Source organism: Mustelus asterias, unplaced genomic scaffold (genome assembly GCF_964213995.1).
Source record: "Mustelus asterias unplaced genomic scaffold, sMusAst1.hap1.1 HAP1_SCAFFOLD_684, whole genome shotgun sequence".
NCBI lineage: Eukaryota > Metazoa > Chordata > Chondrichthyes > Carcharhiniformes > Triakidae > Mustelus > Mustelus asterias.
The window spans coordinates 688-27,487 of NW_027590633.1; the positions used below are offsets into that span (position 1 = coordinate 688).

Below are 26,800 nucleotides of genomic sequence, written 5' to 3' on the forward strand. Positions count from 1 at the left end.
ATTGGTAAGGAGGGTGTGGGGATGGGGGAGAAGGGGCTGTCAAGCAAACTCTGACCCCACGATGGGGAACTTTGCTCCCCCGTCATCTGGTTAAAGATGAGTTCCTGTGTCAACAGGAGGAAGAGGAGAGAAGGGGAAAGAGAGAGCGCCTCTGAAGACTGAGAATCCTCCCAGCACCCCCATTCTCTCCCTCTCTGACTGAAGGCCTGCCAACTTTTAGAAGACAAACTCCAACTAGTCAAAAATACAAACCAACCAGGACTTCTGTCCCCGTAGCTTCTAAAAAAAGCCCCATCTCCACCCCCCCCCCCCGCCCCCAACCCCCAACAGCTCCTTGAAGCATCGGTTAGACTTCACGTTGTTCCAGAGCCTTGGCTAGGACCCTGTCTCCAAGAAAGACCACCCCATTGTGAGCTGGTCTCTCTCCGAGATTGTTCTGCTTTCTCACCAGGATAAAAGTGTTGTGAATGAAGAGAGACCTCGAAGCCAGTTAGACGAAGGGAAATCAGCACCCTTCCCAGGCGAGAAGCGCCTCCTCACCCCCTACTCCCTCTCCTCCTCCTGCCCCCCCCCCCCCCTCCTGCCCGCCCCCCGAGTCCATGCTAGCGGAGGCGGACACTATGAGCGAGAGAGGGAGCGAGAGGAGCCGGGAGTCGGGCCGAAGCGGGAGCCTGGATGCAGAGAGCGGCGCCCAGTCCCAGTCCCAGAGCCCGGATTCGTGTCCGAGAGGGGGGACGGTCCGGGTTCCTCCAAAACCATCACACCGGAGGAAGGGGGTGAAGGCAAACTGTCCCCAGGAGATCCCGATTACTGCCGCAGGATCTTGGTCAGAGGTGAGGACATTAAAAAAAAAGAAAGCGGAAATATAATCTACTTGTCAAAATTATATATTTAATTAAAAATTGTCTTAAACTTTAGGGAGAATGGCAACATTGAATGTGGGAAGAATGTGTGCTTGAGTCTCATCGAAAAACTGGATCCAAAAACTAACATTTTTCCCTTTGAAACGGAATCTTAATTCTTTTCAATTCGACGGATAAAAATGTGGAAAATGTTCAGTAAAATAATGAAAGGCAAGGACTTTTTAAATTGACTTCCCAATTTTGACTGATCGCGAGAGAGAGGGAACAGAGACTAGAATATTCCCAACTATTGACATCCCCATATCGCTTTATGGTTCGGCCTCAGGTTAGATTGAACCGTCGGGATATATCCATGTAGATATTAAAATGAAGCAGTTTTAAAAAAAATTATTATGCAATTGAAATCAAACCAATTAACTGATCCAGAAACTGCAATGGCGCTTGTGGTCTGGACTTCCGGATTTAATCAGAACATCTCCACACTTACCAACTTCGACACGTTTCACTAACCCACTCTGAGTGAGAGGACAGGATCCCACTTAATTGGATGAGAAAACGCTGGAAAATCTCAGCAAGTCTGGCAGCATCTGTAAGGAGAGAAAAGAGCTGATGTTTCGAGTCCAGACGACCCTTTGTCAAAGCTTTTACCCACTTAATTTCATATCGTGGCGGCCTGAGCAGCACACGACTTATGACAGAGTGCCCTGAACCCAGGGGCTGAAACATAAGACAGTCTTGAATTAATATTTCACTATATCTCACTGTTCACTATATCTCTATTTCACTGTTTCATTCTTCCTGCTCGGTTCCCGTCCATCTCGCTTCACTTTGAATGTTTTAAGAGTTTTTAAAAAGATCCTCCAACAAAATTAATATCCATTTTCTCTCCAACCGTGTATTCGAATTATTCCTAATGTTTAAGTTTATTTAAATAAAAATCCTCAATCGATCCTATAAATATTTAGACGGGGATGTGTGATTATAGCTCGGATAATGTGTCGATACATTGCCTGTTTTTTTTTTAAGTGTGTTAAATTAAATCCTCTGACAATAGTTTTAAATCGGCAGCCTTGGATCGTCCGCGCCGGGTTTAAACTTTCAGCCAGTGTTCTAATTTTCTTGTTCCCGTGGTGGACACTAACAGCATGTTGCTGCCGGATTTGGTGATTTCTGTATAAATTGTCTATAAACACGGGGAGAATTTATCGCAACGGTTTCAACAAACACCGAAAAATTTCAACAGCACAGAATCCAAATGAAATAGGATTTGACGAGAATAAAGCTTTGGTTAGTCAAAAGATATAATCGTCCACTTTTACCGCAAAGTGAATACATCAGAAAGTTTATCAATTTAAAGTTTTGCAATAACAAAAAAATATCGCCGCGGACGGAAGGATTAGTATTTCTGTGAAAATTTTAATGTGGACATTGTCACGGTGTCCTTTCTCGGTGTTTTATTTTCAGTTATTTCTCTCTCTCACTGTCCCTCCCGTTCATTTCCCGAAATTGGTATTCAATTCTTCATCTCATTTAAAAAAAACTCCAGAAAGCATTAATCCCCGCTCTGCTCTGAACCCATTTTGTAAAGATTACACAGAGAGGAGAGGGAGCCTGCTCAAATAAAACTCCACATTTTCCCCTTTCTGCTGGCAGCCGTTTTAGCCAGAGTTTAAATGTTCTGGATTGGAATACAGTGAAAATAATATTGTGCACACTAAACAAAATAAACCATTGTTAGCTACAAACCAGCGCGCCATTTGAAACCCTACAGAAAGGCGATGCATTTTGCTTAAACAAAATGTGCTAACCTGTACAATATTCCACCAATTTCTCCACGGAATCTAATCAAGCCGAATTAAAATTCGGAACGAATGGTGCAGGTTGGAAGAAACCGCTTTCGACTGTCCCAGGGCAAATTATTTCCATTTGAAAATCACCACAAGGCGGAAAATTGTTTGCGCTTCGAATATTTATCCTTCTAGAAATAAATAAACACCCCCCACATGATTGCTGCTGCTAAGTGTATAAATATGGACGTTGAGGTGGAGTTGTTTATATTTTTCGATGCATTACCTGATGCATTGAGTTTAGCAATAGGTTTGAGGGGAGCGTTGGAGTTTATTTATCCATTCATTTATTTTGACCTCACTGGTTATTTGGGATCAATTTTCCGATCGGAAAGTGGAAAGTGGGGGAAATGAAGGGGGCTCACCCCCACTTCTTGTAGAGAGAGGAGGACACATGTTTTAGGACAGAATATTTGACAATGTAACACGAAATGTAACCGCGACTGAAACCAAACCGCCCGCCGAGAAATGTAGCGGGACGCTGAAACTGAACATCGAAATAACCAGAGCCATAAATTCTCACCGAACCCCAATTTTACATGGACCCCCCCCCCCCCAACTCTTCCTTCTCTCCCTCCCTCCTCAAATCCTTTAAAGCTTTGCTGATTGAATGGAGAAACTAGTGAAACAAGATGCAAGGGGGGTGCGGGGGTCAAACACAGGTCAGCAAGTCTGCTCATTCCCTGATTGACGTGTCACTGTTTTAAGATCATCAGCAGGCAAGCGAGGTGACAGGCTGCTGGAAATATATAGGTACCCCAACAGAACCCGAAAAAAACAACCCCTTCCTTCTCAGCCAGCAAGTCACACACGCAGCCCACGGCGAGGGGAAAACAACATGTTTTATACAACATCATTTAAGCCCCTCTCGTAAAATTAAAAGTTTGTAACAAAAAGAAAAATCGTTGACGAAAGTCTAACACTTGGGCGATACTCTAACCTGTGCAGTGTTCAGGAAGATTTAACACTTGTAAAGATGCCCGATTGTGGCATTCCTCTCTCTCTCTCTCTGCACACTCCAGTTTCAATTTATTCTACAGCATTGCCCGAATCAGTCCTTTAATCTGGGCGGGATTATTCTTTCTTTATATAGACGGTAGCCGAGGAGAAGGTGAGATATACATTCGCCCAACACCCATCTCCAGCCTGGTGTGTTTCTGAAGAGAACCCAGTGTGGAAAATGCACAAAATATATTTTGCAATCGACAGGCCCTGACGACCCTTAAATAAACTTCAGCAATGCTGCCAATTTCCACTTGAAAGCAAGAAACAAACGGCGCAAGACCCGATATTTCACTTAATTGAAAACGCCGCGTGCCCGTGCGCTTTATATTAATCCAAAACATTAACACTATTTACATTCTTTAATAGAAAAGGATAATCACTCAAATATATTTCTCTGTCTGTATTGTCGCTGACTGTATTACATTAAGAAAGAGATTTGAATTGTAGAGAGATTGCACAGATCCTGATTTGATGGTTCAATGTTCACTCCTGTTCAGACAAATATTTCTCAATGTGGGAAATGGCCTCTCATTTCAGGGTTTTTCCCCCCTTCTCTGCTCCCTTCTCTTTGGGAAAATACACGGGATTTTGGAGTTCTCCCTCACGGAAAGGCATTTCTGTCTGGTTACCAATGTCTGAAACATCTCCCCTCACTACACTCTGGCGATCTTTCTAGATTTTACACTGTTATTCCTAACAGAAGGATTCAGAAGAACCCCCTTGACGGACATCCCGCAAATAATTTAAATTCACTTTTCGTTTTCTCCTATCTCCCTCTCTGTGTGTTTATGGTTCCTCTCCCTGTTTCCCTCTCTCCAGGTCTGTATTTTTCTATAGTGTATCTCTATCTCTGGCCCGCTTCCTCCTTTCCTCTCTGTTCTATAAGGATCTCTCTGTCTCTCTCTCTATCTCCACGACATGTTATCTCTCCATCCTTCTCCCCGTTTCCTATTTCCTTCCCCCTTTCCATATCAGCCACCCCCTCTCTCACTCTGTATCCCTTCATCTCTGCCGCATTCTGCATCTCTCCCCATTCTCTATCTCTATCCCTATCTCCATTTTCTCTCTCCATTCTCTATCCCTATCTCCATTTTCTTTCTCTCTCCATTTTCGATCCCTGCCTCTCTCCATTCGCTAGGTTTATCCCTCAATTCTCAGTCACTGTAACCGGTCTCCATTCTCCTTCTCCATTCCCTATTCTTTCTCTCTATCCTTCTCCATTCTGTCTCCATTCTCTACCTCTCTCAATTCTTTGTCTCTATCCCCCTCTCCATTTTTTTTCTCTCTCTCAATTCCCTATCTGTTTTTTTTCTCTCCAATATCTATCTCTCTCCATTCGCTATCCCTCTCTCCATTCTCTATCTCCCTTAGTTGATCTGATGCTTTCTTCCTCTCTATTTTCTCTCTCTCCATTCCCTATCTGTTTTTTGTTCTCTCAAATTTCTTCCTCCATTCTCTATCTATCTCCCTGAGATGATCTGATGCGCCCCCTTCTCTCTCCCCCCACTATTTTCTTTATCTCTAATTTCTTTCTGAACCTCGCTCTCTAACAGATCAGACAATCTGGACGGGAAAACACGAGTTTTAAAAAAAAACATTTAGGGTTTTTCACAATTCGCCCAGACGACGGGAAATGAATGAATGTTAAAAAGGTAAAATGTGGGAAAGAAGGTGAAAGAGGAAGAAACAGAAAATGAACGAGATGCAGAGAACTGGGTCTCTAACTCTGAGGCAACACAGACCAGCCGAAAGTTAGAATTTTTATCGAGAAAAGTTTTTTAAAAAAAGTCAGATAAAACCGATAACTTCAAGTCAGATTGATAATTCCGACGGCAGCATTATGGATTGGAAGCAGAATAGTGATGAATGAAATGAAGGGAGATGGCCACGTTCTCACATTAACCCTCCTCTCTCTCTCTCTCTCCCCCCTCCCCGGCTAGATGCTAAGGGGACAATCCGGGAGATTGTTCTCCCCAGAGGCTTAGACTTGGACCGGCCCAAGCGGACTCGAACCTCCTTCACCGCCGAGCAGCTGTACCGCCTGGAGATGGAGTTCCAGCGATGCCAGTATGTGGTGGGCCGCGAACGCACTGAGCTGGCCAGGCAGCTTAACCTGTCTGAGACCCAGGTACTGGGCGGAGGGGAGGAGGTGGGGGTGGAGGGGAAATTGGGGAGGAAGTCGGGGGTGAGGAGGGTGGCGAGTTTGTATTTTATTCATGCATGGGATGTGGATGGCTGGGTCAGCATTTATTGCCCATCCCTAAAGTTTTAAAGTTTATTTATTAGTGTCACAAGTTTGCATTAACACTGCGATGAAGTTACTGTGAAATTCCCCTGGTTGCCACACTCCGGCGCCTGTTCGGGTACACTGATGGAGAATTTAGCATGGCCAATGCACCTAACCAGCACGTCCTTGGAGTGTGGGAGGAAACCAGAGCACCCGGAGGAAACCCACACAGACATAAGGAGAACATGCAAACTCCACACAGACAGTGACCCAAACTGGGAATTGAACCCAGGTCCCTGGCGCTGTGAGGCAGCAGTGCTAACCACTGTGCCACACCTGCAATTGCCCTTCAGAAGGTGGTGGTCAGTCTCTTGACTCCTTGTAATCCATGTGGTGTAGGTACACACAGTAAGAAGTTTAACAACACTAGGTTAAAGTCCAACAGGTTTATTTGGTAGCAAAAGCCACACAAGCTTTCGGAGCCTTAAGCCCATTCTTCAGGTGAGTGGGAATTCTGTTCACAAACAGGGCATATAAAGACACAAACTCAATTTGTAGAAACTTGATGTCTGTGTCGATATGCGTGATCTTCTTGGAGATCCTCTCCACTTGGAGCCGGCAGTTTGCGGTGTCCACCCACAGTGCTGTTAGGGAGGAGTCCCATGATTTTGACTCAGCAACAGTGAAGGGACGGTGATGTATTTCCAAGTCAGGATGGTGAGTGGCTTGAAGGGGAACTTCTAGGTGTTGGTGTTCCCAGGTATCTGCTGCCCTTGTCCTTCTAGATAGAAGTTGTGGGTTTGGAATGTGCTGTCTTGGCAAGTTCATGTAATGCATCAAGTGGGCTGATTTGTCCTGGATGGTGTCAAGCTTCTTGAGTGCTGTTAGATCCATCCAGGCAAGTGGGGAGTATTCCATCACACTCCTGACATGTGCCTTGTAGATGATGGACAGGCTTTGGGGAGTCGGGAAGTGAGTTACTATCTGCAGGATTCCCAGCCTTTGACCTGCTCTTGTAGCCACAGTATTTATATGGTGAGTCCAGTTCAGTTCCTGGTCACTGGTAACCCCCCAGGATGTTAATGGTGAGGGATTCAGTGAAAGTAAGTTGAAGTTTATTTTTTTATTAGGCACAAGTAAGGCTTGCATTAACACTGCAATTAATTTACTGTGAAAATCCCCCAGTCACCACAATCCGGCGCCTGTTTGGGTACACTGAGGGAGAATTGAGCATGGCCAATGCATCTAAACACACGTCTTTCAGGCTGTGGGAGGAAACCGTAATGCCATTGAATGTCAGTGGGCGATGGTTAGATCCTCTCTCATTGGAGATGGTCATTGCCTGGCATTTGTGTGGAATGAACATGACAGGCCACTTGTCAGCCCAAGCCTGGATATTGTCTGAGGAGTTGCAAATGGTATTGAACATTGTGCAGTCATTGGCGAACATCCCCATTCTGACAATATGGCGGAGGGAAGGTCACTGATGAAGCAGCTGAGGATTGTTGGGCCTAAGACACTAACCCTGAGAAACTCCTGCAGAGATGTCCTGGAGCTGAGATGATTGACCTCCATTGACACCACAAACATCTTCCTTTGTACCAGCTATGACTCCAACTAGCGGAGAGTTTCCCCCTGATTCCCATTGACTCCAGTTTTGCTGGGGATCCACACTCGGTTACATTTCACCTTGATGCCAAAGGCTGTCACTCTCACCTCACCTTTGCAGTGATTCAAGAAGGCAGCACACCACCACCTTCTCAAGGGAAATTAGGGTCGGGCAATAAATGCTGGTTTAGCCAGCGATGCCCAAATCCCATAAATAGTTTTTAAAAACCCAATCGTAAATGAAGGAGAAAGAATAGAGGCACATATAGATAGGGTGAGAGGGAGTTTATGTGGAGCAGAAACTCTGACAAAAAACATTTAGGCTAAATGTTCCATTTCTGACTGTAAACTCCAAGCAGTTTAATTCTCTATTTCCTTCGATTGTCCCCTCCTCAGTGACTATTTGTTGAGTTCACTAATACTCCCAGGTCCTTTTCAACCTCACCTTTTAACGTCATTTCCAATCATCCTCATCAAGGAAATCCAGTGCTGAGAAAACACATCCATTTGGCCTTTCCTTTTGTGTACGCTCACATTATATCCTTATCAGCTCTGCAGCCCTATGCAATCGAGGGGTGGATGGGTTGGGGGGGCAGTGGGGGTGGTGGTGGCTTGGAGATCAGTTCCCTAAGCTCTGTGGCCAGTGATGACAGATAATTTCTTTGCCAGATTGTCATGTTCCCCGCAAGGAAACCTGAATGACCTTTGCCAATGATGCACAAGTTCCTGGGGCTGGGAGAAATGTGCGTATCTGCTGTGTGGCCAGAAGCAATTGTCAAGAGACATTGAGATAGGTGTGTGGCCTGAACACAATTGTCGTCAATTCTTTTTAAACTACCCAAGCCTCACAGCGCTAGGAACCCGGGTTCAATTCCCGGCTTGGGTCACCGTCTGTGTTGAGTTTGCATGTTCTCCCTGTGTCTGTGTGGGTTTCCTCTGGGTGCTCCGGTTTCCTGCCACAGTCTGAAAGATGTGCTGGTTACGTGGATTGACCCGAACAAGCATCGGAGTGTAGTGACTAAGGGAATTTCACGGTTACTTCATTGCAGTGTTAATGTAAGCCTTACTTGTGACTCATACATAAACTTTAACTTTACTTTGAGCTTATCCATGCGCCCTGCTGTAGCTTCTTTAATAATAGTTTCTAACATTTTCTCAATGACAAATGCTAGGCTACTGACCTGTAGTTTCCTGCTTTCTGTCTCCCTCACTTCTTCAATAACGGAGTTACATGTGCTATCTTCTTATCTAACAATACCTTCCTCAAATTCAGGAAGTTTTGGAAAATTAAAATCAATACATCAACTATCTCACCAGCCACTTATTTTAAGACCCAAGGATGAAGTCTGCCAGGACCTGGCTTTTTGTTAGCCCACACACCCAAATATTTACTCAGTACCATGTTCCTGGTGATTGTAATTTTCCTGAGTTTCTTCCTCCCTTTCGTTTCCTGGTTTCGAGCTGCTTCTAGGATGTTGTATTCTCTACAGTGAAGATGATACAAAATACCCATTCAATCCATCTACCATCTCCTTGTTTTCCACTATCAATTTTCCAGACTCGCTTTCTATAAGACCACTACTCACTTAGTTAACTCTTAAAATTTTAAATATTTATAGAAACTCTCACCAACTTTTTAAAATTTGAGACCATCTTTCTCTCACACTTTAATTTTCCCTCTTTATTAATCCCTGAGTCATCCTTTGTAGTTCCTCATATTCAAACCAATCTTCTGAACTTCAACCTGTCTTTACACAATTCTGATTTTTCTTTCAGTTGACACTACCTTTAACCTTTAAATTAACGATGGATGGTGAAGCTGTTCCTTCAACATTTTTTCATTCATTGGAATATACCAATTATGTGTATTCTGAATTATCTTCTTAAATATTTGTCATGGATTATTGTGTCAGTTTGGGTGTATTGTGTCGGGTTGGGTGGATTGTGTCAGGTTGGGTGTATTGTGTCAGGTGGGTGCATTGTGTCAGGTTGGGAGTATTGTCTCGGGTTGGGTGTATTGTGTCAGGTTGGGTGTATTGTGGCAAGTTGGGTGTATTGTGTCGAGTTGGATGTATTGTGTCAGGTTGGATGTATTGTGTCAGGTTGGGTGTATTGTGTCAGGTGGGTGTATTGTGTCGGGTTTAGTGTGTCGGGTTGGGTGTATTGTGTCAGGTTGAGTTATTGTGCTGGGTTGTTGTATTGTGTCGGGTCGGGTATATTGGGATGGGTTGGGTGTATTGTGTCAGTTTCAGTGTACTGTGTCGGGTTGTGTGTACGATGTCATGTTAGGCGTAGTGTGTGAGTTGAGTGTATTGTGTCCGGTTGGGTGTATTGTGTCCGTTTCAGTGTACTGTGTCGGGTTGTGTGAACGATATCATGTTAGGCGTATTGTGTCAGTTGAGTGTATTGTGTCGGGTTGGGTGTATTGTGTCGGGTTGGGTCTAAAATATCGGGTGGGTGTATTGTGTCCGGTTGGGTGTATTGTGTCAGGTTGGGTGTATTGTGTCAGGTTGGGTATATTGTGTCGGGTTGGGTGTATTGTGTCAGGTTTGGTGTATTGTGTCGGGTTGGTCTATTGTGTCAGGTTGGGTGTATTGTGTCAGGTTGGGTGTATTGTGTCGAGTTGGATGTACTGTGTCAGGTTGGGTGTATTGTGTCAGGTTGGGTGTATTGTGTCGGGTTGGTGTATTGTGTTGGGTTGGGTGTATTGTGTCGGGTTGGGTGTATTGTGTCAGGTTGGGTGTATTTTGTCAGGCTGGGTGTATTGTGTCGTGTTGGGTGTATTGTGTCAGGTGGGGTGTATTGAGTCAGGTTGGGTGTATTGTATTGGTGGGTGTATTGTGTCAGGTTGGGTGTATTGTGTCAGGTTGGGTATATTGTGTCAGTTTGCGTGAATTGTGTCATGTTGAGTGTATTGTGCGGTTTGGGTGTATTGTGTTGGGTTGGGTGTATTGTGTCGGGTTGGGTGTATTGAGTCGGGTTGGGTGTATTGTGTCAGGTTGGGCGTATTGTGTTGGGTTGGGTGTATTGTGTCAGGTTGGGTGTATTGTGTCGAGTTGGGTGTATTGTGTCGTGTTGGGTGTATTGTGTTCAGTTGGGTGTATTGTGTCAGGTTGGGTTTATTGAGTCAGGTTGGGTGCATTGTGTCAGGTTGGGTGTATTTTGTCGGGTTGGTTGTATTGTATCGGGTGGGCGGATTGTGTCGGGTTGGATGCATTGTGTCAGGTTGGGTGTATTGTATCGGGTGGGTGTATTGTGTCGGGTTGGGTGTATTGTGTCAGGTTGGGTGTATTGTGTCGGGTTGGGTGTATTGTATCGGGTGGGTGTATTGTGTCAGGTTGGGTGTATTGTGTCGGGTTGGGTGTATTGGGTCAGTTTTGGTGTATTGTGTCAGTTTGGGTGTATTGTGTCATGTTGAGTGTATTGTGTCGGTTTGGGTGTATTGTGTTGGGTTGGGTGTATTTTGTCGGGTTGGGTGTATTGTGTTGGGTTTGGGTGTATTGAGTCGAGTTGGGTGTATTGTGTCGGGTTGGGTGTATTGTGTCGGGTTGGGTGTATTGTGTCGGGTTGGGTGTATTGTGTCGGGTTGGGTGTATTGTGTCAGGTTGGGTTATTGTGCCGGGTTGTTGTATTGTGTCGGGTCGGGTGTATTGTGTCGGGTTGGGTGTATTGTGTGAGTTGAGTGTATTGTGTCGGGTTGGGTGTATTGTGTCGGGTTGGATCTAAAATATCGGGTGGGTGTATTGTGTCCGGTTGGGTGTATTGTGTCCGTTTCAGTGTACTGTGTCGGGTTGTGTGAACGATATCATGTTAGGCGTATTGTGTCAGTTGAGTGTATTGTGTCGGGTTGGGTGTATTGTGTCGGGTTGGGTCTAAAATATCGGGTGGGTGTATTGTGTCCGGTTGGGTGTATTGTGTCAGGTTGGGTGTATTGTGTCAGGTTGGGTATATTGTGTCGGGTTGGGTGTATTGTGTCAGGTTTGGTGTATTGTGTCGGGTTGGTCTATTGTGTCAGGTTGGGTGTATTGTGTCAGGTTGGGTGTATTGTGTCGAGTTGGATGTACTGTGTCAGGTTGGGTGTATTGTGTCAGGTGGGGTGTATTGTGTCGGGTTGGTGTATTGTGTTGGGTTGGGTGTATTGTGTCGGGTTGGGTGTATTGTGTCAGGTTGGGTGTATTTTGTCAGGCTGGGTGTATTGTGTCGTGTTGGGTGTATTGTGTCAGGTGGGGTGTATTGAGTCAGGTTGGGTGTATTGTATTGGGTGGGTGTATTGTGTCAGGTTGGGTGTATTGTGTCAGGTTGGGTGTATTGTGTCAGTTTGCGTGAATTGTGTCATGTTGAGTGTATTGTGCGGTTTGGGTGTATTGTGTTGGGTTGGGTGTATTGTGTCGGGTTGGGTGTATTGAGTCGGGTTTGGTGTATTGTGTCGGGTTGTGTGTATTGTGTCAGGTTGGGTGTATTGTGTCGGGTTGGGTGTATTGTGTCGGGTTGGGTGTATTGTGTCGGGTTGGGTGTATTGGGTCAGGTTGGGTGTATTGTGTTGGGTTGGGTGTATTGTGAAAGGTTGAGTGTATTGTGTCTAGTTGGGTGTATTGTGTCGGGTTGGGTGTATTGTGTCGGTTTGAGTGTATTGTGTTGGGTTGGGTGTATTGTGTCGGGTTGGGTGTATTGTGTTGGGTTGGGTGTATTGGGTCAGTTTTGGTGTATTGTGTCAGTTTGGGTGTATTGTGTCATGTTGAGTGTATTGTGTCGCTTTGGGTGTATTGTGTTGGGTTGGGTGTATTTTGTCGGGTTGGGTGTATTGTGTTGGGTTGGGTGTATTGTGTCGGGTTGGGTGTATTGAGTCGAGTTGGGTGTATTGTGTCGGGCTGGGTGTATTGTGTCGGGTTGGGTGTATTGTGTCGGGTTGGGTGTATTGTGTCAGGTTGGGTGTATTGTGTCGGGTTGGGTGTATTGTGTCGGGTTGGGTGTATTGTGTCAGTTTGGGTGTATTGTGTTGGGTTGGGTGTATTGTGTCGGGTTGGGTGTATTGTGTCGGGTTGGGTGTATTGTGTCGGGTTGGGTGTATTGTGTCAGGTTGGGTGTATTGTGTCGGGTTGGGTGTATTGGGTCAGTTTTGGTGTATTGTGTCAGTTTGGGTGTATTGTGTCATGTTGAGTGTATTGTGTCGGTTTGGGTGTATTGTGTTGGGTTGGGTGTATTTTGTCGGGTTGGGTGTATTGTGTTGGGTTGGGTGTATTGTGTCGGGTTGGGTGTATTGAGTCGAGTTGGGTGTATTGTGTCGGGTTGGGTGCATTGTGTCGGGTTGGGTGTATTGTGTCAGGTTGGGTGTATTGTGTCGGGTTGGGTGTATTGTGTCGGGTTGGGTGTATTGTGTCAGTTTGGGGGTATTGTGTTGGGTTGGGTGTATTGTGTCGGGTTGGGTGTATTGTGTCGGGTTGGGTGTATTGTGTCGGGTTGGGTGTATTGTGTCAGGTTGGGTGTGTTGTGTTGGGTTGGGTGTATTGTGTCAGGTTGGGTGTATTGTGTCGAGTTGGGTGTATTGTGTCGTGTTGGGTGTATTGTGTTCAGTTGGGTGTATTGTGTCAGGTTGGGTTTATTGAGTCAGGTTGGGTGCATTGTGTCAGGTTGGGTGTATTTTGTCGGGTTGGTTGTATTGTATCGGGTGGGCGGATTGTGTCGGGTTGGATGCATTGTGTCAGGTTGGGTGTATTGTATCGGGTGGGTGTATTGTGTCGGGTTGGGTGTATTGTGTCAGGTTGGGTGTATTGTGTCGGGTTGGGTGTATTGTATTGGGTGGGTGTATTGAGTCAGGTTGGGTGTATTGTGTCGGGTTAGGTGTATTGGGTCAGTTTTGGTGTATTGTGTCAGTTTGCGTGTATTGTGTCATGTTGAGTGTATTGTGTCGGTTTGGGTGTATTGTGTTGGGTTGGGTGTATTTTGTCGGGTTGGGTGTATTGTGTTGGGTTTGGGTGTATTGTGTCGGGTTGGGTGTATTGAGTCGAGTTGGGTGTATTGTGTCAGGTTGGGTTATTGTGCCGGGTTGTTGTATTGTGTCGGGTCGGGTGTATTGTGTCGGGTTGGGTGTATTGTGTGAGTTGAGTGTATTGTGTCGGGTTGGGTGTATTGTGTCGGGTTGGATCTAAAATATCGGGTGGGTGTATTGTGTCCGGTTGGGTGTATTGTCTCCGTTTCAGTGTACTGTGTCGGGTTGTGTGAACGATATCATGTTAGGCGTATTGTGTCAGTTGAGTGTATTGTGTCGGGTTGGGTGTATTGTGTCGGGTTGGGTCTAAAATATCGGGTGGGTGTATTGTGTCCGGTTGGGTGTATTGTGTCAGGTTGGGTGTATTGTGTCAGGTTGGGTATATTGTGTCGGGATGGGTGTATTGTGTCAGGTTTGGTGTATTGTGTCGGGTTGGTCTATTGTTGTAGGTTGGGTGTATTGTGTCAGGTTGGGTGTATTGTGTCGAGTTTGATGTACTGTGTCAGGTTGGGTGTATTGTGTCAGGTTGGGTGTATTGTGTCGGGTTGGTGTATTGTGTTGGGTTGGGTGTATTGTGTCGGGTTGGGTGTATTGTGTCAGGTTGGGTGTATTTTGTCAGGCTGGGTGTATTGTGTCGTGTTGGGTGTATTGTGTCAGGTGGGGTGTATTGAGTCAGGTTGGGTGTATTGTATTGGGTGGGTGTATTGTGTCAGGTTGGGTGAATTGTGTCATGTTGAGTGTATTGTGCGGTTTGGGTGTATTGTGTTGGGTTGGGTGTATTGTGTCGGGTTGGGTGTATTGAGTCGGGTTGGGTGTATTGTGTCGGGTTGTGTGTATTGTGTCAGGTTGGGTGTATTGTGTCGGGTTGGGTGTATTGTGTCGGGTTGGGTGTATTGTGTCGGGTTGGGTGTATTGGGTCAGGTTGGGTGTATTGTGTTGGGTTGGGTGTATTGTGAAAGGTTGAGTGTATTGTGTCGGGTTGGGTGTATTGTGTCGGGTTGGGTGTATTGTGTCGGTTTGAGTGTATTGTGTTGGGTTGGGTGTATTGTGTCGGGTTGGGTGTATTGTGTCGGGTTGGGTGTATTAGTTCGGGTTATTGTATTGTGTCGGGTTGTTATATTGTGACGGTTTGGGTGTATTGTGTCATGTTGGGTGTATTGTGTCTGTTTGGATGTATTGTGTTGGGTTGGGTGTATTGTGTCGGGTTGTTGTACTGTGTGAGGCCGTGTGTATTGTGTCAGGTTGGGTGTATTGTGTCGGTTTGTTGTATTGTGTGAGGTTGTGTGTATTGTGTCAGGTTGGGTGTATTGTGTCGAGGTGGATATATTGTGTCGCGTTGGATGCATTGTGTCGGGTTGGGTGTATTGTGTCAGGTTGGGTGTATTGTGTCGAGTTGGGTGTATTGTATCGTGTTGGGTGTATTGTGTTCAGTTGGGTGTATTGTGTCAGGTTGGGTGTATTGAGTCAGGTTGGGTGCATTGTGTCAGGTTGGCTGTATTGTGTCGGGTTGGTTGTATTGTATCGGGTGGGCGGATTGTGTCGGGTTGGGTGCATTGTGTCAGGTTGGGTGTATTGTATCGGGTGGGTGTATTGTGTCGGGTTGGGTGTATTGTGTCAGGTTGGGTGTATTGTGTCAGGTTGGGTGTATTGTGTCGAGTTGGGTGTATTGTGTCATGTTGGGTGTATTGTGTTCAGTTGGGTGTATTGTGTCAGGTTGGGTGTATTGAGTCAGGTTGGGTGCATTGTGTCAGGTTGGGTGTATTGTGTCGGGTTGGTTGTATTGTATCGGGTGGGCGGATTGTGTCGGGTTGGGTGCATTGTGTCAGGTTGGGTGTATTGTATCGGGTGGGTGTATTGTGTCGGGTTGGGTGTATTGTGTCAGGTTGGGTGTATTGTGTCGGGTTGGGTGTATTGTATTGGGTGGGTGTATTGTGTCAGGTTGGGTGTATTGTGTCGGGTTGGGTGTATTGGGTCAGTTTTGGTGTATTGTGTCAGTTTGGGTGTATTGTGTCATGTTGAGTGTATTGTGTCGGTTTGGGTGTATTGTGTTGGGTTGGGTGTATTTTGTCGGGTTGGGTGTATTGTGTTGGGTTGGGTGTATTGTGTCGGGTTGGGTGTATTGAGTCGAGTTGGGTGTATTGTGTCGGGTTGGGTGTATTGTGTCGGGTTGGGTGTATTGTGTCAGGTTGGGTGTATTGTGTCGGGTTGGGTGTATTGTGTCGGGTTGGGTGTATTGTGTCAGTTTGGGTGTATTGTGTTGGGTTGGGTGTATTGTGTCGGGTTGGGTGTATTGTGTTGGGTTGGGTGTATTGTGTCGGGTTGGGTGTATTGGGTCAGGTTGGGTGTATTGTGTTGTGTTGGGTGTATTGTGAAAGGTTGAGTGTATTATGTCGGGTTGGGTGTATTGTGTCGGGTTGGGTGTATTGTGTCGGTTTGAGTGTATTGTGTTGGGTTGGGTGTATTGTGTCGGGTTGGGTGTATTGTGTCGGCTTGGGTGTATTGTGTCGGCTTGGGTGTATTAGTTCGGGTTATTGTATTGTGTCGGGTTGGGTATATTGTGACGGTTTGGGTGTATTGTGTCATGTTGGGTGTATTGTGTCTGTTTGGGTGTATTGTGTCGGGTTGGGTGTATTGTGTCGGGTTGGGTGTATTGTGTCGGGTTGGGTGTATTGTGTCGGGTTGGGTGTATTAGTTCGGGTTATTGTATTGTGTCGGGTTGAGTATATTGTGACGGTTTGGGTGTATTGTATCGAGTTGGGTGTATTGTGTCTGTTTGGGTGTATTGTGTTGGGTTGGGTGTATTGTGTCGGGTTGGGTGTATTTTGTTGGGGTGGGTGTATTGTGTCGGGTTGTTGTATTGTGTGAGGCTCTGTGTATTGTGTCAGGTTGGGTGTATTGTGTCGGGTTGGGTGTATTTTGCTGCGGTGGGTGTATTGTGTCGGGTTGTTGTATTGTGTGAGGTTGTGTGTATTGTGTCAGGTTGGGTGTACTGTGTCGGGTTGGGTGTATCGTGTCGGGTTGTTGTATTGTGTCAGGTTGGGTGTATTGTTTCGGGTAGAGTGTATTCTGTTGGGTTGCGTGTATTGTGTCAGGTTGGGTGTATTGTATCAGGTTGGGTGTATTGTGTCTGGTTGGGTGTATTGGGTCGGGTTGGGTGTATTGCGTTGGGTTGGGTTTACGATGTCGGGTTGGATGTATTGTGTCAGCTGGGTGTATTGTGTCTGGTTGGGTGTATTGGTTTGGGTTATTTTGTTGTGTCGTATTGGGTGTACTGTGTCGGTTTGGGTGTATTGCGTCGGGTTGGGTGTATTGTGTCAGGTTGGGTTACTGTGCCGGGTTGTTGTATTGTGTCGGGTCGGGTATATTGGGATGGGTTGGGTGTATTGTGTCAGTTTCAGTGTACTGTGTCGGGTTGGGAGTATTGTGTCGGGTTGGGTGTATTGTGTCGGGTTGGGTGTATTGTGTCAGTTTGGGTGTATTGTGTTGGGTTGGGTGTATTGTGTCGGGTTGGTTGTATTGTATCGGGTGGGCGGATTGTGTCGGGTTGGGTGCATTGTGTCAGGTTGGGTGTATTGTCTGGGTGGGTGTATTGTGTCGGGTTGGGTGTATTGTGTCAGGTTGGGTGTATTGTGTCGGGTTGGGTGTATTGTATTGGGTGGGTGTATGGTGTCAGGTTGGGTGTATTGTGTCGTGTTGGGTGTATTGGGTCAGTTTTGGTGTATTGTGTCAGTTTGGGTGTATTGTGTCATGTTGAGTGTATTGTGTTGGGTTGGGTGTATTGTGTCGGGTTGGGTGTATTGAGTCGAGTTGGGTGTATTGTGTCGGGTTGGGTGTATTGTGTCGGGTTGGGTGTATTGTGTCGGGTTGGGTGTATTGGGTCAGGTTGGGTGTATTGTGTTGGGTTGGGTGTATTGTGAAAGGTTGAGTGTATTATGTCGGGTTGGGTGTATTGTGTCGGTTTGAGTGTATTGTGTTGGGTTGGGGGTATTGTGTCGGGTTGGGTGTATTGTGTCGGCTTGGGTGTATTGTGTCGGGTTGGGTGTATTAGTTCGGGTTATTGTATTGTGTCGGGTTGGGTATATTGTGACGGTTTGGGTGTATTGTATCGGGTTGGGTGTATTGTGTCCGTTTGGGTGTATTGTGTTGGGTTGGGTGTATTGTGTCGGGTTGGGTGTATTTTGTTGGGGTGGGTGTATTGTGTCGGGTTGTTGTATTGTGTGAGGCTGTGTGTATTGTGTCAGGTTGGGTGTATTGTGTCGGGTTGGGTGTATTTTGTTGCGGTGGGTGTATTGTGTCGGGTTGTTGTATTGTGTGAGGTTGTGTGTATTGTGTCAGGTTGGGTGTACTGTGTCGGGTTGGGTGTATCGTGTCGGGTTGTTGTATTGTGTCAGGTTGGGTGTATTGTTTCGGGTAGAGTGTATTCTGTTGGGTTGCGTGTATTGTGTCAGGTTGGGTGTATTGTATCAGGTTGGGTGTATTGTGTCTGGTTGGGTGTATTGGGTCGGGTTGGGTGTATTGCGTTGGGTTGGGTTTACGATGTCGGGTTGGATGTATTGTGTCAGCTGGGTGTATTGTGTCTGGTTGGGTGTATTGGTTTGGGTTATTTTGTTGTGTCGTATTGGGTGTACTGTGTCGGTTTGGGTGTATTGCGTCGGGTTGGGTGTATTGTGTCAGGTTGGGTTATTGTGCCGCGTTGTTGTATTGTGTCGGGTCGGGTATATTGGGATGGGTTGGGTGTATTGTGCCCGTTTCAGTGTACTGTGTCGGGTTGTGTGAACGATATCATGTTAGGCGTATTGTGTCAGTTGAGTGTATTGTGTCGGGTTGGGTGTATTGTGTCGGGTTGGGTCTAAAATATCGGGTGGGTGTATTGTGTCCGGTTGGGTGTATTGTGTCAGGTTGGGTGTATTGTGTCAGGTTGGGTATATTGTGTCGGGTTGGGTGTATTGTGTCAGGTTTGGTGTATTGTGTCGGGTTGGTCTATTGTGTCAGGTTGGGTGTATTGTGTCAGGTTGGGTGTATTGTGTCGAGTTGGATGTACTGTGTCAGGTTGGGTGTATTGTGTCAGGTTGGGTGTATTGTGTTGGGTTGGTGTATTGTGTTGGGTTGGGTGTATTGTGTCGGGTTGGGTGTATTGTGTCAGGTTGGGTGTATTTTGTCAGGCTGGGTGTATTGTGTCGTGTTGGGTGTATTGTGTCAGGTGGGGTGTATTGAGTCAGGTTGGGTGTATTGTATTGGGTGGGTGTATTGTGTCAGGTTGGGTGTATTGTGTCAGGTTGGGTGTATTGTGTCAGTTTGCGTGAATTGTGTCATGTTGAGTGTATTGTGCGGTTTGGGTGTATTGTGTTGGGTTGGGTGTATTGTGTCGGGTTCGGTGTATTGTGTCAGGTTGGGTGTATTGTGTCGGGTTGGGTGTATTGTATTGGGTGGGTGTATTGTGTCAGGTTTGGTATATTGTGTCAGGTTGGGTGTATTGGGTCAGTTTAGGTGTATTGTGTTGGGTTGGGTGTATTGTGTCAGGTTGGGTGTATTGTGTCAGTTTGGGTGTATTGTGTCATGTTGAGTGTATTGTGTCGGTTTGGGTGTATTGTGTTGGGTTGGATGTATTGTGTCAGGTTGGGTGTATTGTGTCAGTTTGGGTGTATTGTGTCATGTTGAGTGTATTGTGTCGGGTTTGGTGTATTGTGTTGTGCTGGGTGTATTGTGTCGGGTTGGGTGTATTGTGTTGGGTTGGGTGTATTGTGTCGGGTTGGGTGTATTGTGTCAGGTTGGGTGTATTGTGTCGGGTTTGGTGCATTGTGTCGGGTTGGGTGTATTGTGTCGGGTTGGGTGTATTGTGTTGGGTTGGGTGTATTGTGTTGTGTTGGGTGTATTGTGTCGGGTTGCGTGTATTGTGTCGCGTTGGGTCTAGAGTGTTGGGCTGGGTGTATTGTGTCGGGTTTGGTGCATTGTGTCGGGTTCGGCGCATTTTGTCGGGTTGGGTGTATTGTGTCGGGTTGGGTCTACAATATTGGGTGGGTGTATTGTGTCGGGTTGGTGTATTGTGTCGTGTTGGGTGTATTGTGTCGGGTTGGGTGTATTGTGTTGGATTCGGTGTACTGTGTCGGGTTGGGTGTATTGTGCCGGGTTGGGTCTACAATATTGGGTGGGTGTATTGTGTCGGGTTGGGTGCATTGTGTTGGGTTCGGTGTATTGTGTCAGGTTCCGTGCATTGTGTCGGGTTTGGTGTATTGTGTGGGGTTGGGTGTATTATTTTGGGTTTGGTGCATTGCGTCAGGTTGGGTGCATTGTGACGGGTTCGGTGTATTGTGTCGGGTTGGATGTATTGTTTTGGGTTGGGTGTATTGTGTTAGGTTGGGTGTATTGTGTCGGGTTGGATCTAAAATATTGGGTGGGTGTATTGTGTCCGGTTGGGTGTATTGGGTCGGGTTGGGTGTATTGTGTCAGGTTGGGTGCATTGTGTCGGGTTCGGTGTTTTGTGTCAGGTTTGGTGCATTGTGTCGGGTTGGGTGTATTGTGTGCGGTTGAATGTGTTTTTTTGGGTTGGGTCAATTGCGTCAGGTTCGTTGCATTGTGACGGGTTCGGTGTATTGTGTCGGGTTGGGTGTATTGTGTCGGGTTGGGTGTATTGTGTCTGGTTGGGTGTATTGTGTCAGGTTGGGTGCATTGTGTCGGGTTCGCTGTATTGTTTTGGGTTGGGTGTATTGTGTCGGGTTGGGTGTATTGTGTCGGGTTGGATGTATTGTTTTGGGTTGGGTGTATTGTGTCAGGCTGGGTGTATTGTGTCAGTTTGGGTGTGTTGTATCGGGTGGGTGTATTGTGTCAGGTTGGATGCATTGAATCGAGTGGGTCTATAGTGTTGGGCTGGGTGTATTGTGTTGGGTTGGGTGTATTGTGTCGGATTGGGTGTATTGTGTCAGATTGGGTGTATTGGTATGGGTTGGGTGTATTGTGTCGGTTTTAGTGTACTGTGTCGGGTTGTGTGTATGATGTCATGTTAGGCGTATCGTGTCAGTTGAGTGTATTGTGTTGCGTTGGGTGTATTGTGTCGGGTTGGATCTAAAATATTGGGTGGGTGTATTGTGTCCGGTTGGGTGTATTGGGTCGGGTTGGGTGTATTGTGTCAGGTTGGGTGCATTGTGTCGGGTTCGGTGTTTTGTGTCAGGTTTGGTGCATTGTGTCGGGTTGGGTGTATTGTGTGGGGTTGAATGTGTTTTTTTGGGTTGGGTGCATTGCGTCAGGTTCGTTGCATTGTGACGGGTTCGGTGTATTGTGTCGGGTTGGGTGTATTGTGTCGGGTTGGGTGTATTGTGTCTGGTTGGGTGTATTGTGTCAGGTTGGGTGCATTGTGTCGGGTTCGCTGTATTGTTTTGGGTTGGGTGTATTGTGTCGGGTTGGGTGTATTGTGTCGGGTTGGATGTATTGTTTTGGGTTGGGTGTATTGTGTCAGGCTGGGTGTATTGTGTCAGTTTGGGTGTGTTGTATTGGGTGGGTGTATTGTGTCAGGTTGGATGCATTGAATCGAGTGGGTCTATAGTGTTGGGCTGGGTGTATTGTGTTGCGTTGGGTGTATTGTGTTGGGTTGGGTGTATTGCGTCGGGTTGGGTGTATTGTGTCAGGTTGGGCGTGTTAACTCAGGTTCGATGTACTGTGTCAGGCTGGATGTCGTCTCAGGTCATGTGTATTGTATCGGGTTGGGTGTTTTGTGTCGAATTGGGTGTATTTTATTGTTTGGTGTATTGTGTCAGGTTGCGTGTATTATGTCGGGTTGGGTGTATTGCGTCGGGTTGGGTGTGTTGTGTCAGGTTGGGTGCTTTGTGTCTGGTCGGGTGTATTGTATCGGGTTGCATATATTATGTCAGATTGGGTATATTCTGTTAGTTTGAGTGCATTGTGTCGGGTTGGGTGCATTGTGTTGGGTTGGGTGTATCGTGTCGGGTTGGGTGTATTGTGTCAAGTTGGGTGTATTGTGTCAAGTTGGGTGTATTGTGTCAGGTTGCGTGTATTGTTTTGTGTTGCATGTATTGTGTTGGGTTGAGTGTATTTTGTTTGTTTGTGTGCATTGTGTTGGCTTTGGTGTACTGTGTCGGATTGGCTGTACTGTGTCGAGTTTGGGGTATTGTGCAGAGTTGGGAATATTGTGTTGTGTTGGGAGTATTGTGTCGGGTTCGGCGCATTTTGTCGGGTTGGGTGTATTGTGTCGGGTTGAATCTAAAATATTGGGTGGGTGTATTGTGTCGGGTTGGGTGTATTGTGTCGGGTTGAGTCTAAAATATTAGGTGGGTGTATTGTGTCGGGTTGGGTGTATTGTGTCGGGTTGAGTCTAAAATATTAGGTGGGTGTATTGTGTCGGGTTGGGTGTATTGTGTCGGGTTGAGTCTAAAATATTAGGTGGGTGTATTGTGTCGGGTTGGGAGCATTGTGTTGGGTTTGGTGCCTTGTGTCGGGTTGGGTGCATTGTGACAGGTTCGGTGTATGTGTGGGGTTGGGTGTATTGTTTTGGGTTGGGTGCATTGCGTCAGGTTGGGTGCATTGTGACGGGTTGGGTGTATTGTGTCAGGTTGGGTGTATTGTGTCGGGTTGGGTGTATTGTGTTGGGTTCGGTGTATTGTGTCAGGTTCGGTGCATTGTGTCGGGTTGGGTGTATTGTGTGGGGTTGGGTGTATTGTTTTGGGTTGGGTGCATTGCGTCAGGTTGGGTGCATTGTGACGGGTTCGGTGTATTGTGTCGGGTTGGGTGTATTGTGTCAGGTTGGGTGTATTGTGTCGGGTTGGGTGTATTGTGTCGGGTTGGATGTATTGTTTTGGGTTGGGTGTATTGTGTCAGGTTGGGTGTATTGTGTCAGTTTGGGTGTGTTGTATCGAGTGGGTGAATTGTGTCAGGTTGGATGCATTGAATCGAGTGGGTCTATAGTGTTGGGCTGGGTGTATTTTGTCGGGTTGGGTGTATTGTGTCGGATTGGGTGTATTTTTTCGGATTGGGTGTATTGTGTCGGATTGGGTGTATTGTGTCGGATTGGGTGTATTGTGTCGGATTGGGTGTATTGTGTCGGATTGGGTGTATTGTGTCGGATTGGGTGTATTCGTATGGGTTGGGTGTGTTGTTTCGGTTTTAGTGTACTGTGTCGGGTTGTGTGTATGATGTCATGTTAGGCGTATCGTGTCAGTTGAGTGTATTGTGTCGGGTTGGGTGTATTGTGTCGGGTTGGGTCTAAAATATCGGGTGGGTGTATTGTGTCCGGTTGGGTGTATTGGGTCGGGTTGGGTGTATTGTGTCAGGTTGGGTGCATTGTGTCGGGTTCGGTGTATTGTGTCAGGTTTGGTGCATTGTGTCGGGTTGGGTGTGTTGTGTGGGGTTGGGTGTATTGTTTTGGATTAGGTGCATTGCGTCAGGTTCTGTGCATTGTGACGGGTTCGGTGTATTGTGTCGGGTTGGGTGTATTGTGTCGGGTTGGGTGTATTGTGTCGGGTTGGGTGTATTGTGTCAGTTTGGGTGCATTGTGTCGGGTTGGGTGTATTGTGTCGGGTTGGGTGTATTGTGTCGGGTTGGGTGTATTGTGTCGGGTTGGGTGTATCGTGTCGGGTTGGGTGTATTGTGTCAAGTTGGGTGTATTGTGTCAAGTTGGGTGTATTGTGTCAGGTTGCGTGTATTGTTTTGTGTTGCATGTATTGTGTTGGGTTGAGTGTATTTTGTTTGTTTGTGTGCATTGTGTTGGCTTTGGTGTACTGTGTCGGATTGGCTGTACTGTGTCGAGTTTGGGGTATTGTGCAGAGTTGGGAATATTGTGTTGTGTTGGGAGTATTGTGTCGGGTTCGGCGCATTTTGTCGGGTTGGGTGTATTGTGTCGGGTTGAATCTAAAATATTGGGTGGGTGTATTGTGTCGGGTTGGGTGTATTGTGTCGGGTTGAGTCTAAAATATTAGGTGGGTGCATTGTGTCGGGTTGGGTGTATTGTGTCGGGTTGAGTCTAAAATATTAGGTGGGTGTATTGTGTCGGGTTGGGTGTATTGTGTTGGGTTGAGTCTAAAATATTAGGTGGGTGTATTGTGTCGGGTTGGGAGCATTGTGTTGGGTTTGGTGCATTGTGTCGGGTTGGGTGCATTGTGACAGGTTCGGTGTATGTGTGGGGTTGGGTGTATTGTTTTGGGTTGGGTGCATTGCGTCAGGTTGGGTGCATTGTGACGGGTTCGGTGTATTGTGTCAGGTTGGGTGTATTGTGTCAGGTTGGGTGTATTGTGTCGGGTTGGGTGTATTGTGTTGGGTTCGGTGTATTGTGTCAGGTTCGGTGCATTGTGTCGGGTTGGGTGTATTGTGTGGGGTTGGGTGTATTGTTTTGGGTTGGGTGCATTGCGTCAGGTTGGGTGCATTGTGACGGGTTCGGTGTATTGTGTCGGGTTGGGTGTATTGTGTCAGGTTGGGTGTATTGTGTCGGGTTGGGTGTATTGTGTCGGGTTGGATGTATTGTTTTGGGTTGGGTGTATTGTGTCAGGTTGGGTGTATTGTGTCAGTTTGGGTGTGTTGTATCGAGTGGGTGAATTGTGTCAGGTTGGATGCATTGAATCGAGTGGGTCTATAGTGTTGGGCTGGGTGTATTTTGTCGGGTTGGGTGTATTGTGTCGGATTGGGTGTATTGTGTCGGATTGGGTGTATTCGTATGGGTTGGGTGTGTTGTTTCGGTTTTAGTGTACTGTGTCGGGTTGTGTGTATGATGTCATGTTAGGCGTATCGTGTCAGTCGAGTGTATTGTGTCGGGTTGGGTGTATTGTGTCGGGTTGGGTCTAAAATATCGGGTGGGTGTATTGTGTCCGGTTGGGTGTATTGGGTCGGGTTGGGTGTATTGTGTCAGGTTTGGTGCATTGTGTCGGGTTGGGTGTGTTGTGTGGGGTTGGGTGTATTGTTTTGGATTAGGTGCATTGCGTCAGGTTCTGTGCATTGTGACGGGTTCGGTGTATTGTGTCGGGTTGGGTGTATTGTGTCGGGTTGGGTGTATTGTGTCGGGTTGGGTGTATTGTGTCAGTTTGGGTGCATTGTGTCGGGTTGGGTGTATTGTGTCGGGTTGGGTGTATTGTGTCGGGTTGGGTGTATTGTGTCGGGTTGGGTGTATCGTGTCGGGTTGGGTGTATTGTGTCAAGTTGGGTGTATTGTGTCAAGTTGGGTGTATTGTGTCAGGTTGCGTGTATTGTTTTGTGTTGCATGTATTGTGTTGGGTTGAGTGTATTTTGTTTGTTTGTGTGCATTGTGTTGGCTTTGGTGTACTGTGTCGGATTGGCTGTACTGTGTCGAGTTTGGGGTATTGTGCAGAGTTGGGAATATTGTGTTGTGTTGGGAGTATTGTGTCGGGTTCGGCGCATTTTGTCGGGTTGGGTGTATTGTGTCGGGTTGAATCTAAAATATTGGGTGGGTGTATTGTGTCGGGTTGGGTGTATTGTGTCGGGTTGAGTCTAAAATATTAGGTGGGTGTATTGTGTCGGGTTGGGTGTATTGTGTCGGGTTGAGTCTAAAATATTAGGTGGGTGTATTGTGTCGGGTTGGGTGTATTGTGTCGGGTTGAGTCTAAAATATTAGGTGGGTGTATTGTGTCGGGTTGGGAGCATTGTGTTGGGTTTGGTGCATTGTGTCGGGTTGGGTGCATTGTGACAGGTTCGGTGTATTGTGTCAGGTTGGGTGTATTGTGTCAGGTTGGGTGTATTGTGTCGGGTTGGGTGTATTGTGTTGGGTTCGGTGTATTGTGTCAGGTTCGGTGCATTGTGTCGGGTTGGGTGTATTGTGTGGGGTTGGGTGTATTGTTTTGGGTTGGGTGCATTGCGTCAGGTTGGGTGCATTGTGACGGGTTCGGTGTATTGTGTCGGGTTGGGTGTATTGTGTCAGGTTGGGTGTATTGTGTCGGGTTGGGTGTATTGTGTCGGGTTGGATGTATTGTTTTGGGTTGGGTGTATTGTGTCAGGTTGGGTGTATTGTGTCAGTTTGGGTGTGTTGTATCGAGTGGGTGAATTGTGTCAGGTTGGATGCATTGAATCGAGTGGGTCTATAGTGTTGGGCTGGGTGTATTTTGTCGGGTTGGGTGTATTGTGTCGGATTGGGTGTATTGTGTCGGATTGGGTGTATTCGTATGGGTTGGGTGTGTTGTTTCGGTTTTAGTGTACTGTGTCGGGTTGTGTGTATGATGTCATGTTAGGCGTATCGTGTCAGTCGAGTGTATTGTGTCGGGTTGGGTGTATTGTGTCGGGTTGGGTCTAAAATATCGGGTGGGTGTATTGTGTCCGGTTGGGTGTATTGGGTCGGGTTGGGTGTATTGTGTCAGGTTTGGTGCATTGTGTCGGGTTGGGTGTGTTGTGTGGGGTTGGGTGTATTGTTTTGGATTAGGTGCATTGCGTCAGGTTCTGTGCATTGTGACGGGTTCGGTGTATTGTGTCGGGTTGGGTGTATTGTGTCGGGTTGGGTGTATTGTGTCGGGTTGGGTGTATTGTGTCAGTTTGGGTGCATTGTGTCGGGTTGGGTGTATTGTGTCGGGTTGGGTGTATTGTGTCGGGTTGGGTGTATTGTGTCGGGTTGGGTGTATCGTGTCGGGTTGGGTGTATCGTGTCAAGTTGGGTGTATTGTGTCAAGTTGGGTGTATTGTGTCAGGTTGCGTGTATTGTTTTGTGTTGCATGTATTGTGTTGGGTTGAGTGTATTTTGTTTGTTTGTGTGCATTGTGTTGGCTTTGGTGTACTGTGTCGGATTGGCTGTACTGTGTCGAGTTTGGGGTATTGTGCAGAGTTGGGAATATTGTGTTGGGTTGGGAGTATTGTGTCGGGTTCGGCGCATTTTGTCGGGTTGGGTGTATTGTGTCGGGTTGAATCTAAAATATTGGGTGGGTGTATTGTGTCGGGTTGGGTGTATTGTGTCGGGTTGAGTCTAAAATATTAGGTGGGTGTATTGTGTCGGGTTGGGTGTATTGTGTCGGGTTGAGTCTAAAATATTAGGTGGGTGTATTGTGTCGGGTTGGGTGTATTGTGTCGGGTTGAGTCTAAAATATTAGGTGGGTGTATTGTGTCGGGTTGGGAGCATTGTGTTGGGTTTGGTGCATTGTGTCGGGTTGGGTGCATTGTGACAGGTTCGGTGTATGTGTGGGGTTGGGTGTATTGTTTTGGGTTGGGTGCATTGCGTCAGGTTGGGTGCATTGTGACGGGTTCGGTGTATTGTGTCAGGTTGGGTGTATTGTGTCAGGTTGGGTGTATTGTGTCGGGTTGGGTGTATTGTGTTGGGTTCGGTGTATTGTGTCA

At 46.7% G+C, this 26,800-nt stretch overlaps 1 protein-coding gene across 1 annotated transcript in view; it reads left to right on the top strand.

Annotated features, from left to right (window-relative positions):
- Positions 1 to 729: 729 nt before the first annotated feature.
- vax2 (ventral anterior homeobox 2) overlaps positions 730 to 26,800 on the top strand; it is a gene marked incomplete at its 5' end in the record, with an annotated part of 124,444 nt that continues 98,373 nt past the window's right edge. The window contains 2 exons of the mRNA XM_078205350.1: positions 730 to 833; positions 5,656 to 5,843. Of these exons, the coding sequence (XP_078061476.1) occupies positions 730 to 833; positions 5,656 to 5,843 (292 nt within the window). The remainder of the gene's footprint in view (positions 834 to 5,655; positions 5,844 to 26,800) is intronic.